We start from the raw sequence: 19377 nt of genomic DNA on the forward strand, positions 1-19377 counted from the left end.
CTTTTTCCGTATTTTCACTTCGTTTATCCTTAAATAGTCAATGATACGTTCTAACTACAATTCTCGTTCTTCTCTTTACTGTCTCAAAATAGCAATTTCACATCATAAGTCCCCGGTTTTTCCAATGCCATTCAAACTTTTATTAAAATGTCAGAAATCATTTCACAGTTTCTATACGTTCAATCATTATGGCAAAGTTTTCCATTGACACCCCCCCCCCTTTATTTTTTTTAAAAATCGATCTCGGAAGATGACTTTTTTTTCAGAGTTGACAGTCTCAGTATAATAGTCTACGATCGCTGCCATCGTACCTGACAAAAAACTATGCCCTCTTTGTCTTTAACATTCCGAAGGTACAACATCCTCACACTCGGGGCTCCACTCCTCGTGAATGAAAAACTGAGTGTATTTACCGATAACCAATTGTTATCTTTAGTGTAACTAATGCTGATTTTTTTTCTAACAAAAATATTTATGTACTAAACAGAAACGGACAAATTTTACCATTAAATGTCGCTGATTTTAGCTTGCCCCACAGTTATTTTTGAGATTCTGTTTTATCCGGGCTCCCCTTTCCTATAAACTGATTGTTAAATCTTATGTTATTTAGAAAAGAAAAAATAAACAAGTTGCATAAATTACAGTAAATTCATGTGTTTTATTTCACGAATATGGAATTTATGAGAACTTCGTTTAAATTGATCTTTAATTAAGAACCCAAATTCAGAGAACAAATCATCTATTTCGTAAAATATTTTAGTATTGAGGAATACCGTAAATAGTAGCTCATTTAAAAATTAAACGATCTCTACACCACTTAGCTCAGTTTTCTCACACGTCCGTATCGAATTGTACCCGCCCATTTCACTGCCTAAATGTATCATCAAATGTGATGGAAATGACTTAAGCTGCATATTTCTAATCCTACCAGTTAATGTTCCGCTGTCTCAAGCCTTCCTGCCCCATACCTAAGTTTCGGTATTCTTAAATGTGGATAGAAAATACATTGTATTATCATTAGTGTACTATCATTCTTATACAGGGCTGACGATGAAATTATTATCACTTTATTCATAATTAGCCATTATAAATACAAAACAAGTTCAAATGTGATTGAGATGCATATAATTATGCTGACTCGCGGTTACAAAAAATCAATTGCTAAGGTAACATCATGACTTAATATTTTAAGTCTATTTATAGGTGGAGAGATGCAGAGCCTACAGGAATTAATAGACTCCAGTTCCAGTGTTATCTTCTTTTGCAATTACAACGACAAACTTATGGATACAATCCTAAGCAAAGCACAAGAAAGCCTCTCCGTTTTTGTGATTCGAAAGAGCAAAGAATCCAAGAAAATAAGTAGGCTACGTAACAAATCAATGGCTGGTTTTAAAGAACTTTGCTGGCCTTCACACCGCGAGAGTTCTTTTGTTTGTGTAAGATGGTGGAAAGATGAGTTCTATTACAGGCTTAGATATGGACTCCCAAAGCCCAGATCAGACCAATACTCACACGAAGAAGAACAAATCGAAAACGAAAGAGGAATGTATACTGATATTAACCGCTGGGAAAACGAAATGAACAAATTATAGACTGTACAAGCTAAACATGCAAAAGAACAATCAAATACTGCGTTTGAATTTTTAACCTATTGTGTTTCATTTTTTTTGGGGGGGGGGTCGTTGTTGTTATGACTTGTCCCCTAATGATGCAGGAATGAGTTCCCCATATGCCACAGCACTCAGCTGAGTCACAGATACGTTGATATTGTAGCCTTGAACTTTATCTCCATGAATTCAATACAAAGTCGGAATACTTCAGTCAGAGTTATGAATTGTAGTCTTGTTGTTCGTGCAAAGTTTATGTTTCTATATCAAAAAGGTATAATCTCAAGAATCATTTCTTTTGAATAAGGCTTTCACAACATAACTTAAAACATAAGAGTTTCATCATTATAAAATGACCAAATATGAGGAAAAACCATTGTCACGTCATCAGAGACACCCAGGTGACATTTTGTCTGTCGTCGTGTTCATCAGAAGATAGATCAGAACACTTTATCAGAATGGATTAAGTGTTTTAGAAATATAAAGAATCGTATAAGCAATTTAAAAGGCATTATGCGAACCATCTATCTTTTTTTTCACTGAGCCGGGGGTGATAAGAATTAGGAAGACTACATGAGCAACATGTTGTCGCCCGCGTGGCGCAGTGGTTAGAGCGTCTGCTCTAGAGTCGCGAAGTAAGGAGTTGATCCTTACGTCGCGGGTTCGAATCCCACCGTGGGACGTGGAGACCAGTCCTTCGGATGAGACCGTATAAACCGAGGTCCCGTGTCGCAGTAGATGCTGGCACGAAAAAGATCCCTCACTGCTCAATGGCCGTAAGTGCCGAGTATAGGAGAAAATTTGCAGCTCTCCACCGGCAAGTGGTGGCGTCTCCATATGAGTGAAAAATTCTCTAGAGGGACGTTAACAACATACAAACAAACAAAATGAACAACATGTTATGGTTCCAGCTGACAAGATTTGGAACAATATTATCTTTGTTTGCAAGGCTAATTGTCATAACTGTAATTTAGAACTTGGTTTTAATTCTACTTCCGGAATTCCAACAAACTCGCAGTTCATTTTCTAAAGAAGAAACTCTTCAAAATATCATTTCTGAATCAGTGTTTAATAGCGAGCGCAGCGAGCGGCGCCGCTTCGCGCCGCTCGCAATGCTAGCTCTAACGACAACGCCTGGGCGAAGAGAAAATTCGGACTTACACATTGATCCAAATGAATTTTTTTCCGCAGTAACTTTTGGACCACAATGCATCGCTTGTTTAAGCTACGTTCTCGCGAGAATAACAACAACAGTTTAACAAAAAATAAACTTGCCTTGATTTGATGGATATATTGCAGATAAACAGTAAATAAAACGTTCTTCATTAAAGTCAACAATATTCAGACTTCGGTTTGGTAATGCAACTTCAATACGACGTCATGTGACGTCAGAGTCTAGACGCACCAAATGTCAAGTGCAGTTTGACGATCGAGCCCGATTTAAATTAAACCTGAATAAATATCTGCGCTCGCCCTAACGGTCGCACCGTCAACATATTACTTTTAAAATTCCAGTCAACCAAGGTGAGTGCCTATACCTATACTGGATTCCTAAGCTTCATAAAAGTCCTTGACATACAGAGATACATTGCCGGTGTTGTAGAGTGAGACTTCCGCCTTATTTGGACTTCCCCCGGATGTCTGAATTTAGAGTGAGACTTCCCCCTGGGGAAATTCTGACTCCAGACTGTGAGAACTCCCGGGGAACTTTTATTCTAGAGCCACACTTTCCTCTAGGAAGACCTACTCTACTAGTAGTTGTAGAGTCAGACTTCCCCCATAGCAGGTCTTCCCCTTCATTTAATCTTGCTTTCACTAGTACTACAATCACTCTATAGAGTCTATGCGTTTGAACTCTTTAAATAAAATTTTATATCATTATTTCCTATTTTAGGCTTAGATAAGTATACCGTACTCATAAGTTTAACATAATATGAAATAAAAGTTAAGACAGCATGAGCACTACTTCTGTGTTAATTGATATTATTTCAAATATAAAATTTATACCCTCCTTTTCCTTTCCACTAAGTTGACAAATTTAAATTTACCTAAATGAGGAGGGGTTGTTTCAGTCTAGAGGAAGACTTCAAGGTGAAACATGGCCGTGGAATCGGGCTTTCACAAGGGGATAGTATCAATCTAGAACAGTTCTTGCGAGGGGAAATAAGGCTCCAAAGTGAGGCTATCCCCTTTGGTAGGCTTGCTCTCTTTGGATACTTTCAAGGGGAAGTATGCCTCTGGAGGGGAAGAATGGCTCTACAGTAAGAAAAGAGTAGAATAACTCTAGAGTAAGACTTTCTCCTAGGGGGAAGGGGGTGGCTCCATCTAGAGAAAGACTTTCGAGGGAAGTCTCCCTATCGGGGAAAGTTTCGCTCTACATCTCCGGGTCCAGCAAATCCTCTCCCAAGTCCCTATCTTCTTACAAAAATATTAACTGCTGTTAAGGTGAAACTATAGTATATTCTAGAAGTGGTGTAAATCAGATATGGATTCTCAAAAAAGCAAGAAAATTCAAAATCGCCAAATTTCTCAAATGTTCACGTTTTTCATCGTAAACTTTTGAAATTTTCGGCTTCTTCTTCCATGGAACCCCTGAACCAATTTCAACCAGTTTTGGTACACACACGCACACACACACCTACACACACACACACACACACACATATATATATATATATATATATATATATATAGAGAGAGAGAGAGAGAGAGAGAGAGAGAGAGAGAGAGAGAAACGATGGATATTAACGAAGGCTGCGGAATATGAACAAAACCACCAAAATCTTCAGATACCTTTATCTTTACCCCCTGGACCTCTAGCTAGCAAATTGTTTGCATAAGGAATCTTTTACCAAAACTGATTTCGAAATCATTGTACCCTGGGATCAGGCTCCAGGGCGGGGTTGAGTTGGCCATATATAAAAATGTTTTACTCATGGACATACACATATATAGCAGGTAAACAGGAAACAGAATTATAACGAATTCTTCACCTTTTGCCAAAATTGTAAAATTCATTGCCCCTGAGTCCATGGTGGCAGGTCATAGTGTTGGGCTTAGTCGGTCATATACTAAAACACAGTATATCTTTAGAATTTTCTCTACCAATTTAGCAGGCAAAATGTACATGTTTGAATGATTATTATAATGATAAACACTTAGCCGTCTATCCAAATTGTGAAATGAATGACCTCTGATTCAGGCCTCAGGGAGTGGCCAATTGGTCAAATATTGAAAATGCACTATACCTTCGAAAATCTTTACGCATGGACATAAGCATGAAAACTGCTTGCTCTATTGCAATGTGTACTTAATCCTTTTCCAAAATAGAAAATTCATGGATCCTGGGTAGAGCGCTCAGGTCCCATAAGTTGCATATGCATGTGTTTCTAACAGAAAGCCGAAAAAATCTCTAGGTTTACTGAAAATAGGTATAATTAAATTTAAATCTTTCATCTTGAAATATAATTTTTTCATCATGATTTAAGAAATCTAATTGCTAATAAAATTAAACTGTAATAATGAATAATATCACGGCCTCAATATCAAATGTTGATCTAGGCATCTACCATTGTAATGTAGCTCAATAACTAACCCCTGAAAGAAAAGAGACTATCATGCGCACGTATCTTAATAGTTTTGATTTTTTATAACAAGGATAACTAGTCCCTAAAACAACCCCTCCCTTATTTTCTTTTCATCCTCTAAAAGTTGATTGTATCATACACATTTCATATCTCTAGAAATAAAGATTTCTACTATTATGATACTTTATGTATAAATATAGTATAAATATGTTTATTAACCAGTTAAGATTCATGTGTATAAGTGATGATTTATACGCTAATATGTACCTACGGGATTCAGAATTGGCGTTTACTATCTTTCGGATTAAAAGACGTAAACTTTGCGTTTGATCATTTTTAATAGCAAGGGTGGGTTATCTTTGTAAAAATGGTGTGTTTTCTCTGTGGAGAGTTCTAATTGGGTGCATTGTCCTAAGAGCGAGTTTTCTTAAGGTCGATCTGTCTAGCATTGTAGCGCTCGCGCAATCTGAGTTTTCCCAATCGCATCCGGTTTAATCTTGCTATATATTTTCTTTTCTTTTACAGTGATGCGCATTAAAGTGATAATATTTTTGGTTGAATAGAATGTTTGGGTCTATTTATAGAACGATATTGGTTTTTTTTTTGTCTTTATATCTATAAAAGAGTTTCAAAGAAGATCAAATTTACTTTCAAGAGCTCTTTTGTACCTACATAAATGTGTTATTCATTTTAACATTTATTAATGTTCGTTTAGTCAAACAAATAAAAACAAAAACATTTTTCTCCTTTCTAAAATAATGTAACAACACACGTTCAAAAGAAAGCATAAAACATTCCATTCAAACGTAAAATTTTACAACTTCAATTGTAGTCATCATTATATTTACAGCTTTACCAAGAGGCCCTAGGGCCACATCGCTCACCTGAGCACTTTGGCAAGAGAAAAGCAGAGATCAGTTCAGTATTGAAAAGTTTAAATATAATAAGTTGTCATACCCTACCCCCACCCGGAAGGGGCTGGGGATGAAGCATGATTTGAACAAAACTGAATCTACACTAACCGAGAATGTTTCCATATTTACGTATATGGCTAATCATGGCTTTAAAAGATTCTTACAGATTTTCTCCTTTATATTCCTATGTTAAAGTTTGATTTTTTATTCTGACCTTGTCCAGCCCCTACCCCCTGTGAACATGATTTAAACAAGCTATAATCTACACTACCTGAGCATGTCACAGCCATAATTATCTGATACTCGTTTTAAATAATAAGTCAGACAGCTGTTGGGTTCGATATATCTATTTCAATTACATGGTAAATTCCAGAGGACTGTAATTTACTATGCTTTATAGATGAAAATGATGCTGAAGATATAATGAAATGATGATTAGTGATTAGGTCATTAAATATTCAATCATATATAATATTTATTAGAATAATAATTTATTCTACTTGTGACATATACTAATCATTGCTTTGCTGTGATTGAAAAGAAGACTTTTAAAGATTCATCCTATATATTCCTTTGTAAAGCTGTGATTGTCCATTGTGGCCCCACCCCTCTTGGGGTCATGGTTTGAAGCTACGTGCACTACCTGATGATGCTTCCAAATAAATATGAATTATCATGAATTTGCTGTTTTTGGGAAGACGATTTTAAAAGATTTTACCATTATATTCTTACGCAGAACTTTGATCACCCATTGTGGCCATATCCTACTCCCGTGGTCATGATGTAAATAAATTTGAATCTATTTTATCTGAGGATGATTCCATATCAATATGTCTAACCATCGATATGCTGTCTTGAGAAGATTTTCATATATTCTTCATATACATTCCTATGTTTAACTAAATTGCCTGATGTGGCCCTAACCTAGTTTCAATATACACTATATGGAGGATGCTTCCATATAAATATGACTAATTATGGCTTTATTGTTCTTGAGAAGAAGATTTTTAAATATTTTTCCTACATGTATATATTCCTATGTAAAACTTCAATCGCTTGGTCCGCCCTAGCCCAAGGGTTCATGATATGAACAAACTTGAATCTTCACTATGTAATGAAACTTTCACATAAGTTTCATCTTTTCTGGTCCAATGGAAATTGAAAAGATTTTAAAAGGATGCAATTAATTTTTCACTAATTCTTAAGTATCTCCCCTTGAAAGAGGGTGTCGCCCTTCATTTGAAGAAACTTGAATTCCCTTTACCCAAGGATGCTTTGCAAGTTTGGTTGAAATTGACCCAGTGCTTCTTGAGAAGAAGTCAAAAATGTGAAAAGTTTACAGACGACACACACGGACCACAGATGACAGACGGATGCCAGACACCCTTTGATCAGAAATTCTTACTTAAGTCTTCTGTTCGGGTGAGCTAAAAACTGCGGCTTCTTCTTTTCTGAAAGGAAAAAAGAACATTGAGTAAAGCATTCTGTATGATAGGAAATAAAAATTATGAAATAAAACCGCCGCACACTTCATGAATTTAAACCTTAAAAGGCATTTTAGCTGAATTTCTTGCAGTACAAAATATTTTTTTAGAAGATTTTTCACTTTGGTGTCCATTGAAATATTTCCTTTTCCCTTTTTAAAATCAAATTAAAAAAAAAATCCTATTCCTATTTTTTTTTTCAAAATAAAAACGATTGTTATGAATAACATAATAAACAAAAAGAACAAAAAACTATTCTCAAATCAATGTCAACATAACCTTTTAGATACTGGCAAGTTGCTGACTTTGGCAACCTCCAAATTGCCCAGTTTAGAAATGTCAGCAACATTGCTAAATTTGAAGATGGGCGAACAAGAGGGTATTCGAACAAGACGGGCACAATGCCCATAGTGCAATAATCATGAAGTTGAAAAACTACTCAATAATAACAAAATTTTCTTTGATTTGAAATCTAAAATTAAAGTGCACTTTATGTAAAATATCTACAATTTTCAAAAATCTCACTAAGATTGAAATTATTTGTCTATGAAATAGCATACACATACTGTAGAGGGCAAAAAGGATCATTTTCTCATACTATAACACAATTTTTTCGATATGAGTGGGTCTTCGCTCCATTTTTTTAAATAGTTTATCCTCAAAGATTGCGAAAAATATACATTTTTGTTCAACAAAAACCTGGACAAAGACCTACTTTACCTTAAAAATACACTTTTATGACCAAACATTCGCATCTTTCCGGGAAATAATACTTTAAGTCCATTTAGTCAAGGATCATATGACAAACATGATTTAAATGCCATAATTCATCAAGAGGTGTGTACCCTAGTAGTTAGCGTGTTAGTCTCAAGAGAAAATGATTTTTCTTTTTTTTCAGGATTTTTATTGACAGGGTTCGAACCCCATGAATAACACAATATTTTTTTTAATAACAGAATTTTTGCTGAGAAAATTTTCCATAGAAAAGTTTTATTTATAATAATTTCATTAATTTCAATAATGAGAACTGGACTCCAAATACTAAATTCACAAACTGATATATTATCTGAAGCTATGGGCATTCTGCACACCTTGTTCACCCATGTCCTTCAAGCTTAACCGGAATCTTTTCATCTTCTTTATGTCTTTTTTACGGAAGCGTATTAGTGCCAAGAAATTTTCCAACATTAATGTTGGCTTTTCCAGCTTTAAAGTTGGTAATTCAAACTTTAATCTTGGCTTTTTTTAACATTAATGTTGATAATTCCACCTTTAAAATTGGTAATTCCAACTTTATTCTTGGCTTTTCCAACTTTAAAGTTGGTAATTCCAACTTTAAAGTTGGAATTTCCAACTTTAATCTTGGTTTTTCCAACATTAATCTTGGCTTTTCCAACTTTAAAGTTGGCTTTTCTATCTTTGTATGGTTTTGTGCATGTACTTTGTAGCTCATTGGCGGATCTAGAGGGGGGTTACGGGGGTTGCACCCCCCTCCCCTGAGCTTTGGATTTGCTAGAGGGAGAGAAAGGGAAAGAGAGGGAGAGAAAGTGAGAGGAGAGTCACGAATATTTGTTGTTTTATTTTTCCAAAAACGGTTTTGCTTTCGTCTTGTTTTACCACATATTTTTTGTGAAGTGATGCTTTACCGGTTTTAAGTCAACATCATAAACGTGATATTTTGAATGATCAGTTCATGGATTATTTACGTGAAACGAGAGATTGACATCTGATTATAATTTTAATACATGTACATGTATTAATATGTAAGTGTTTCACTCTCCAAGTTTATCGAGTTTGAATATCCAAAATACTTGCAGTTGCCATGGAACCTAAAATGGTTCATTTATTTCTAAAATTTTGAAATTTTGCACAACTTTAGAAGAGTATTTACTGTTTTCTAATTCAATATAACACCCCTGGGTTCAAGGGGACATACTTATGTTTCGGCTTCCAAAACAGTGTTTCTTATATTGTTTGTTTTTATTTTTGGCTTTGTTTTCCCTTTGAAAATAATCACAAAATAGGATGTGGTAGCTAGGTATATATCTACTTACAATAACATAAATTTTAAAATTTTCTCACACATTCTTTCTTAAACGGATCGATCTAGATAAAATACAGGGTATTTAAAGGGCAAATTCTCAAATCACTAAAGCTACTTGGCCTGATTTACATTTAAATTTGAAATTTAGTACTTTACTTTTATTTAAATTTTACGTATGTCTAATCAGTTTCTTTATTATAACAAGTGTTGTTATTAATTGATAGTATCAGAACCGTAGAACGCGGGGGGGGGGGGGCACTTTTTCTGAGTATAGTTTTTTTACTATGGTAAACTTTCCTTTAGATGCTGGCCCCCCCCCCCCACTTTTTGCCGCTGATATGTCGAGAACTGGCATAATCTAGGATTTGGACAGATAATTAGTTTTTTAAGGTCTTGCGTTCCAACGGAAGACCTTCTACTGATTCTGATGGTTAAGATTATTCTAATTATTAAGGTCTTCCGACTTCCATCAAATGGAGATATGGTGATCGACCTTTATTTTTCGTCGTTCGTACTTCCGGTCGCGAACGGAAGTGAATTTAAAAATGTTAAATTTGCAACTTTTTTGTTTTTCAATCTTTTTCTTTAGGATTTACAGGGCTTATAGAGTGTCTTACAAGAATTCTAAATATGTATTCAATATTTTGATGCGTGCATTTATTGCAAAGATATGACCGATCCAAACTTTGTCCCACTGTCTGGGGTTCGAATCCTGCTGTAGGCAGTTAATTTTTTTCTTTGTTTCTCTCTTTTTTCAGTTGCTAATGACTTCTCTCTCTCTCTCTTTGAAAACATGTATGGTAGTTTTTGCTGATTTTTAAAAGCTTTTTTTGTCAGAGATTCTGTAGAAAACCTTTCGACATATGCTGAATATCTTTGCATCTATAATATGTCCTTCTAAAACTATTTTAAGGATTTCATGCTTGTCCCCAAAGCTTGACCCATTCAAAAGTTGTCACCCCTTTTGCAATAAAACCTTGTTTTCGCTATTCCTCCGAAACCGTAAACCATAGAGATTCTAAACCTTCATCAGTGTCTTCGACTCATTTAGTACTCTCTTCATTCTATCATTGCAAAAGCATTCTTTGGTCCCTTGTATGAGTTACTGCCCCTGAAAGTTTACGCTGCTTACATTTAATGAACTTTTTTTTAAAACGGTGTATCCTAGAGACATGGGACCAACTGCATCGGCATATTTGACCTTGAAATATAGGTCAAGGTCAAAGGTTAACGTCATTTAAAAACATAAGAAATTCATTATATATGTGTAAATTATAGCAATTCACCAAATGACCTTGAACTTTAACCTTGACCTTTGACCTTGACATTGGGTCAAATGAAAAGTAAGGAATGCATCCAGCTCCAGTATCAGGTAAAAACATACAAATTAAGACTTACTGGGTTTTTTTTTTTTGGTTCTTTTTTTTGTTATGACCTTGACCTATGACCTTGACCCAAAGGTCACAATCAGGCTTAAGGATGTGGAAGTAGTTACAATTCTTAGTTTAAAAGAGGCATAAAATAAATAATTCACCCCCCCTTCTTAAAAAAAATCACATCAACAACAACGTAGAATATTTCTGTAAAATTCAAACCAGACCTCGGATGGACACCATATTTTGTACAAATGTAGTATAGACCTCAGAAAAACTTTCTGGAGAGTTTTACGGTGAGTCTTATAAGTGTATAGAAGTCACGAAGTTTCACGGCAAAAACTACAAGTTCTGTTGTGTTTGAAATTAAAGTGCAGGTGGACGAAGAAATGACCTTAGCCTTTTATCGGCTATTTCTTCAGATGTCGTAAGTAGCATTCGATTCTCCTGATATGATACGACATTTTAATACCAAGCATTCTCTCTTTCTTTTACATTTGGAATTTATTTGATTTTTATTTAGAATTAATCAGTTTCCAGAAATAGCGATTTTCGGTATATTAAAAACAATTCTCGCTTTCATTGTCGTGTTTCCCTTCTAAAAATGCATGTTGGGAGTTTAATTTGTGCTACACATATTTAATTTAACCCAATGAAATGCTTATTTATATGTTTCATATATATTTCAGGATATTCAGTCAGAAATGTTAAAATCCGAACCCGATCTTTTAAGCTTACAACAAAACTATTTTCAAAACATTCAGCATGCTCACAATATCGATGAATCGAGATACAGTCCATTAATACATTTTCATTAGGGAACAATGTTAACGTTTTCTCACGCAGCCCGTCCCTTGTTATTTTATATACTGCTTGCAAATTCAGGAACTATTTCCTTTTACGGAACTTCTTTCTTCCCCTACCGATTCTAAAGATACGCTTGTATTTATTCTATAGTCTTAAACAATTAACTTACCAATTTTATCGGAATGTATAGCGCAGTGGTTAGCGCACCTGCCTGCCAAACCAAGGGTTTTGAGTTCGATCCCAGCTGGAGGAGCAATTTTTTTTTTTCGTTTTTTGCATTTTTCTTCCTTTTTTCAGCCCAAATGACACGGAAACACTTAAAAAGGTGGAAAGGCCTCTAATTGTTCTCTGAACATTTAGTTTACTATAGTTAATATTAAGGTCTTCCGACTTCCTTCGGAAGACCTTATTGTTTTCCTTCTGTTTTCTATTATTATTATTCCACTTTTCATAGTACAGGCGATATCTCAGCTGTGCGTGGTTCAATTCTAAAGATTTTTTCAGGGAAGATGCATCATGAAAATATCTCCAGGGGTGTCCCTCACTTTTTTAAAATTCACTTCCGTTCGCGATTTTTGGGGAAATTTGTATTTTTTAAATGGAATTTTGTTCCCTAATTTTCTCGAGAAGAGCTAAAGATATGAAAGTGAAACTCACGGACATGATAGATCATCACATATAAATATGCTGATCGACCTTTATTTTTCGTCGTTTGTACTTCCGGTCGCGAACGGAAGTGAATTCAAAAATGTTAAATTTGCAACTTTTTTGTTTTTCAATATTTTTCTTTGAATTTCACAGGGTTAATAGAGAGTCTTCTAAGAATTCTATGTATGTTTTCATCATTTTGATTGATGCATTTATTGCAAAGATATGACCGATCCAAACTTTCTCGTATGTTGCAGGTTCGAATCCTGCTGGAGCGGGAGATTGTTTCTCTTTTTTTTCAGTTATAAATAATATTTTTCTCCGTGAAGACATGTATGATAGTTTTTGCTTATTTTTAAAAGCTTTGTTAACAGAGATTCTACAGAAATCCTTTAATAATTATGATCTATGTTGAAGACTGTGTTATATAAACGCAAACGAAAAATACTTGCAATAAAGTATTAAATGAAGTGAGATAGCATAGCTTTCTGGAGAAAAGTTCAATCGGAAGACCACTTGTTGCCCTAGCAACAAGAAACGCATCTAGTTCTTTTTTTTTCCTAGACGCCAACTTTGAAGCTTCGTATCTTCCTCATTCCTGAACGGATTTTGTTCAATTTTTCAGAGCTTTTAGACTTTACAAAACACTCTCAGAATACGGTTATACAATTCGGTGATTACCTTCTGTTCACGAGTTTTTCCCCTTTGATTGAAAATTTTAGGCTCAGTGGTTCTGGGGAAGAAGATGAAATTGTGAAAAGTTAAAGACGACAACAGACAACGGACAAATTCTGATCAAAAAAGCTCGTAACCGTACGTGGTTTCAACGCAGGCGACTCCTGGAAAACAGGGTCTGGATTCGCACGTTTTTGCCCGTCTTGACATCCGTTCCGTGATTCATCACCAATCACTCCTGCTGGACACTGGCCACACTTGACTCCGTCCTCTGTTTCCGTACACGGGACACCTGGACAGAAATATTTCAATGAATCTCTACCACAAAATAAGGAAATAGTCATCGTCAAACATATTCAAATTTTGTAAAATTAATTTTATTATGAAGACAAAGCTGCGAAATTGAATTTAAAATTGCCTGCATAACAAGGCTCCTGTTCACAAGTTATTTTGGGAACACATGTGATTCCATCTCCTATGAAATTTGCAAGGCACCTCCCACACCGATGACCACGTGAGGTGTCCTCTCACGGCACATTGTCAAAGCATGGCTTGTCCTGGCAAGTCAAAATTCTCTCTCGACTATCTGCAAAGAAGAGTACGAGGGACGACTTTCAATTATATTTTCCTTAAAATTGTTTTCACTAATATCAAATGCTTTATTTTATTCTATTTGCACTCACAAACAGTACTGAACAAAAACAATGATCCAACGACTTATTAAGCTAAATCAGGAGTTGGGAGCACAACCACGTGTTTCGTATACGGGGAACCCCTATTTACTTTAACCGCAAGGAATCCAACTCAATTTCAGGCACCAACGCTTCAAGCTCGTATTTCGTTCATATATCAATCATAGACCACTCTCAATCACTATTTCATAAGTGAAAAAAACATGTATTAAACTTTTTTTCTCCGGAAAACCCTGACTTGTCAATGTCCTTAAAAGGCAAGTGTATGCTGTTTAGCATTGCACTGTTTGTCATAAAACATTATGAAAATACCAGCATTACAATCAGCTTGACCTTTGACATACTTTGCAAAAAAATACCCCGGGCAATTTAATTTCATTTATGGTAAATAATAACTGACCAATCCTTGACTTATTTACATCTTTAATGAATTCGAAGCTACAAAGCAGGCGACACGTGCGTTCCCTTGAACACTCTAGTGTTTCTACGTGTCGTCACACATTCGTTAATCCTCAGTTTAGTCGGGATAATTCAACACCAGGCATGAGTTCGATTAAATTGAAATGTAATCGATTAATTACATGCAATTTCTTTGCTTTTCTTTTTTGAAGGTATATATTTATCAAACATTAATTGACTGGGTTCTCGGGGAAAATGCGATTTGTCAAAAATTAAATTAAACTGTTGCCTTCTGTCTTAGGCAAGCAGTTTGATTATAGGATCCGACAAAACGCTTGTTGTCCTTGAACCCAGTTAATAAGTGTATTTACATTCGAAAAAAAATGATTTTTTATTAACTGGAAAAGACTGTCTATACTAAATCTATATTCTTATATGTATCTGTTGGTTGACCAACGCGCCCTCTGCACATATCACAGCGACTTAAGACTTCTCGCAGGTAACGTGTCTCTTGACCCTAAAATGATATTTAATTCAGCAAAAATAAAAGTGAAATCATGCAGTGTAATTACAAATAAGTGTGTGCGTGCATTTAGTGGCATCGGACAGTCCCGTAGCAACGATTTTAAGAGGGTGGTGGTGGGGTGGGGGGGGGGTGGGGGGGGGGTAATCTCCAAAAAAAATGTGACAAGCAAAAAACTGTCAAAACTAAAAAATTCCTATTTCGTAAGGGAGGTGTTGAAATTTTCCTCTAAGTTTTGGGGTTCTTTTTCAGAATGAAGTAACTTGCCAGATCGAGTGTTCGACCTTACAGCAACTAAAAATGGGGGAGGGGGACAACCAACATCTAAACGAAAATTTACACTTTAAAACTACAGCAAAAAGGCTATACTCAGAAAAAAGGGGGACTGGCCCCCACCTTCGACGGCCTTGTCAGAGGATGTCATTCTGGTGCTTTTCATGTTACATGTAAAGTAAAACTCGGTTATAGCGAAGTCCTGGGGCCTGTGAATTTAATTTGCTATATCCGTAATTCGTTATATCCGTATAACGAATTCGTATAAGTATATATAGTGAATTCGCAATATACTATTTTTGTATTCATATGAAGCAGAATTTATTCAAAATCTTATACATAAGAAAAAGAAATCTCTTGCTGTGGCCTTCAACTCGACATTTAGATATATCGACGACGTATTGTCAATTAACAATAGTTATGTCCATTCTTATGTAGACACGATATACACCAGTGAGCTTGAAATAAAAGATACCACAGAATCTGATACATCTATTTCATATTTAGATATTTTACTAGAAAAAGACGTTAAAAGTAATCTAACGACAAAGCTTTGTGATAAACGTGATGTACGTATGCAGAAATATACCCTTATCACCCGCATATGAGGTGTATATCTCTCAGTTGATTCGATGCGCAAAAGCGTGCTCTACTTATGAACAATTTCTAAATCGAGGTAAGTTATTGACAAACAAGTTCATGAAACAAAAATATCAACAGTCTCGTTTAAAGTCATCATTTCGTAAGTTCTATGATCGATACAATGACTTTGTCAGCAAATACAATCTATCATTAAGTCATATGCTGACTGACGTTTTTCATACTAATTGTTAGGCCATTGTTTACACACTGAATTGCCGACGGATTTTCCCGTTATTTCCCGATCATGACAAGGAGCACACGGTGGGTGTGACCGGTCGGCAGGGGATCCTCACTCCTCCATGGCACCTGATCCCACCTCTGATGTTTTTGGACGCCCTTGTTTGCTCTGCTCCCGATTGGACTTTGAGCTTGGATACTGTTCGTTATCTCCATCTTGCATACTCGTTTTCATTTTGCATACTCGTTTTCCTTCAAGTATTACAACCGAATATGTTGGGGAAGCAATTGTTACAAAACATACCATGGACATCTAAGGATTTATTATGAATTGAAATTTTCAGTCCTGTTCAGTCCTGTATAGGAATGAAATTGATAAATAAACCAGAATACCCTGATCTTAGAGTCCCAAGCTTTACCAGCCCCTCCCTAATGGGGACTGAGCTCGTCTCGTTCTCTACCAAGTTGCAGTTGATATACATTAAGATTTGGTTTGGGGATTTCAAAAGGTCTTAAAAGTGGAGAGTGATTCCAATGTCTTTCTCTTTCAGCTGGGGTTGACATGGAAACGTTATCTGAACCTCTTTTCCATCACGTGATTTGACGTGTATTATAACTAGAAATAGAAAATGACATTTAATGATTAACAGACTAGTATGATGTAGTGTATTATAACTAGAAATAGAGAATGACATTTAATGATTAACACACTAGTATAATGTAAAATAAGGTAAAACAATCCGTTTTCATTTTTTTTTACACACACAAACCTTTCGCTTAGACTCCTGATTCAGGCCGTTTGTTTGAAAAGCATATATTTTGAGCATAACTTTTGTAAATATTTTTAATTTCCTATGCTGAGTAGCTGTAAACGCAAAAAAAGACAAATGCTAAATTAAGTTTCATGGAAATTACATTAATTAATGATTACATGCAGTACCAATTCTCAGACACTTTGAAACAAGTACATTTTTTTCTAATTAGTTGCAAATGTCAATTTCTCAAGTTCAAGCTCAAGTCCATTTGAATGAAAAAGAAGTTCATTTCAAGAAATAGGCATTATACATGTACTAAGTACTATGTCAAACATCGAAATATGAAGGCACCTGCATCTTTGTCAGTCAAGCTTAACGATCCACTCCTCTCTTCTCAAACAGAGCGGATCGCAAACCCATGGCTTGCACAGATGTGGCACCTGCCATATAAAAATTCAACATTCGACATTTTTTTTCTTAAGCTATGACGGCGTATACGTGCCATTTCAAATCTCTAGAAAAAATAGAATTGTTTGTACCCGGTACGTAGCATCGGGGGAAGGGGGAGGAGGGGCCTCCCCCCCCCCACCTTATTCCAAACATAACTTTTTACTATTGAAAATGTTCATTGAATGCCCGCCCGGTCTCTCCTCCACTTTTTGCTGCAATATAGTCAATTAAGGGTAATGTTATAGTGTATGAATAAAATTTGGTAAGAATTTAAATTTAAAAAAAAAAATCGTTATTACGATTTTAAAAAAGTTTTTTAAATCACTCGTACGATTAAGAAAATCGTTAACGATTTGTTTATAAAAATTGCTTGTTTATCGAAGTGACTAAAAAATCCTTACTAAGTATTTCTTTAGTATTTTACCCTCGATATCTCGAACCCTCAGATATCTCGAAGTTTTTTTTCTGTATATATATATATATATATATATATATATATATATATATATATATATATATATATATATATATATATATATATATATATATATATATATATATATATATACTGAAGAAGAAAAAAAAAGAAGGAACAAGCAATTTTTTTTGTCAATAAGGTCTTCTTTAGGTTGTGAAAATTAATGTAAGCGTTTTCAAATTTAATATTATATGGCATGAAGATATTCAAACTATCGACCACGTCTTTCATTTAAAAGTTCAATTTGCAAAAAAAAAAAAAAAAAAAAATAGTTGGGAGAAATATATTAGTGGTCTATATCCGTGAATCGATATCTAACCAGTAGTGATGAGAGATACTTCACAGCACAATTCACATTAACCTAGGCATGCTACCATGGGGATTATTATCTGTACAAACATTTCATATACAAACAAAATAATTATTGATACATTACAGTTATTATGCTTATGGATAACATGTGAACTTTACAAGGTGACTTTGCATCAGGTGATATTGGCGTACAATATGGTGACATTCATTGTAGGGGCCATTGAACAGATTGAGTTACTCAGTAACATGCATTCGTACGAGGAGACGATACAAGATCGCAATACCTTGATGTGAAGTAAATTCCAAGTATACGATAAACTTTGTCCCAAATGTTTCATCCTCGCCCCGAAACAAAACCAACGCCCCCTGGCGGTCTTTGTCATCAAACAACTCCCCTGTCAGGAAGACATCTGGTGTCATCAGGAACGCAGAACCTATAGAATCCTGCTCCACTAGAAACAACGTTTCAAACTTTTACCATTGATTATTCCCTTTGCTATTAGCATGGTTTTGTTTACCATTAACTAATTACTGAAATGTAATACGTAAATAAAGTGCACATCCAGATCTTGTTTTAGCTTGGAGGATATACAAACGGAAGGATATGATTTTAATATATTTCTTAAAAAGTCCAAAAAAATCGTGTTTTCAGTTTTGCACCACGCTATTGCATGCATGGTTAGTAACATTATAGAATAATTCCCAGCTCTATAAGTGGCTAATATCCAACATCCTAGAAATCTAAGAAATTCTATGTTCACCTTCACATAACCTTTCAGGTAAACATAAGTATTTAATTTTTCTACACTGGGGAAAAAAAAGGTCGAGAAATTTCAGATTGATACATGTGGCGTTCTAGCTAGCATATAGCTTTTTTCAACTTCTATATTGATACAATTGGGTATGAAAAGTTATTTCATCTGCATTCGACTTTCAGGCATATTTATTTTTCTTTTTACATCAAACCAAAAACAGGTGAAGAAATTCCAAACTCATAAAAGTAGATATGTTTTTTATTATTATTTTTTTATCTTGCTTTTCTCACTCCGTTAGGCTAAGACTTCAACAAGTATAAACAATCAAGACATTGTATATTTGTATAATATTAAACATTTACAAACTTACGCATTATATTTTACTAGTATGCAAAATATATTACAAAGCTTACCCTTTTTGAGTTCCAAAGAAAATTTGAAGCATCCCAAAAGCAGAACGAGAACATGAAGAAATTTTGCAGTCATTTTTGTGTTGAAGATATTATAGTACGTCTCCTTAGTCACTTTATGGGCGTGCTTGATTTAGTTTAACTTGGTGTACACCAGTGTGAAAGATGATGTTGTATAATCAAGTGCATTTTACGAGGTGTAGTGTATATGGTGTAGTATATGTTTTGCATCTCGCCAGTGTGTGCTAAAAAATTTTTGTTTAAAGTGAAAAAAATTTAAAAAAAAAACAAAATCCCATTAATAATTGTTTGTTTGTATGTTGTTTAACGTCCCTCTCGAGAATTTTTCACTCATATGGAGACGCCCAT

The 19377-nt window shown here is 35.0% G+C and overlaps 2 protein-coding genes across 5 annotated transcripts in view; one reads left to right on the top strand and one right to left on the bottom strand.

Annotated features, from left to right (window-relative positions):
• Positions 1 to 1823, top strand: part of LOC133183247 (uncharacterized) — a 29035-nt gene extending 27212 nt beyond the window's left edge. For all 4 annotated transcript variants that reach the window (XM_061318202.1, XM_061318203.1, XM_061318204.1 and 1 more), the window contains exon 9: positions 1204 to 1823. In XM_061318202.1, coding sequence (XP_061174186.1) covers positions 1204 to 1595 — 392 coding nt within the window. In that variant the 3' untranslated portion in view covers positions 1596 to 1823. The remainder of the gene's footprint in view (positions 1 to 1203) is intronic.
• Positions 1 to 19084, bottom strand: part of LOC133181717 (cartilage oligomeric matrix protein-like) — a 69965-nt gene extending 50881 nt beyond the window's left edge. Inside the window, exons 1-2 of the mRNA XM_061316279.1 lie at positions 19012 to 19084; positions 18128 to 18295 (exon numbers count right to left, since the gene is read on the bottom strand). Coding sequence (XP_061172263.1) covers positions 18128 to 18295; positions 19012 to 19084 — 241 coding nt within the window. The remainder of the gene's footprint in view (positions 1 to 18127; positions 18296 to 19011) is intronic.
• Between the last annotated feature and the right edge of the window lie 293 nt (positions 19085 to 19377).

This window comes from Saccostrea echinata, unplaced genomic scaffold (assembly GCF_033153115.1).
Source record: "Saccostrea echinata isolate AGI-Se365-2 ecotype Australia unplaced genomic scaffold, CSIRO_AGI_Sech_v1 ptg000009l, whole genome shotgun sequence".
NCBI classification, from domain to species: domain Eukaryota; kingdom Metazoa; phylum Mollusca; class Bivalvia; order Ostreida; family Ostreidae; genus Saccostrea; species Saccostrea echinata.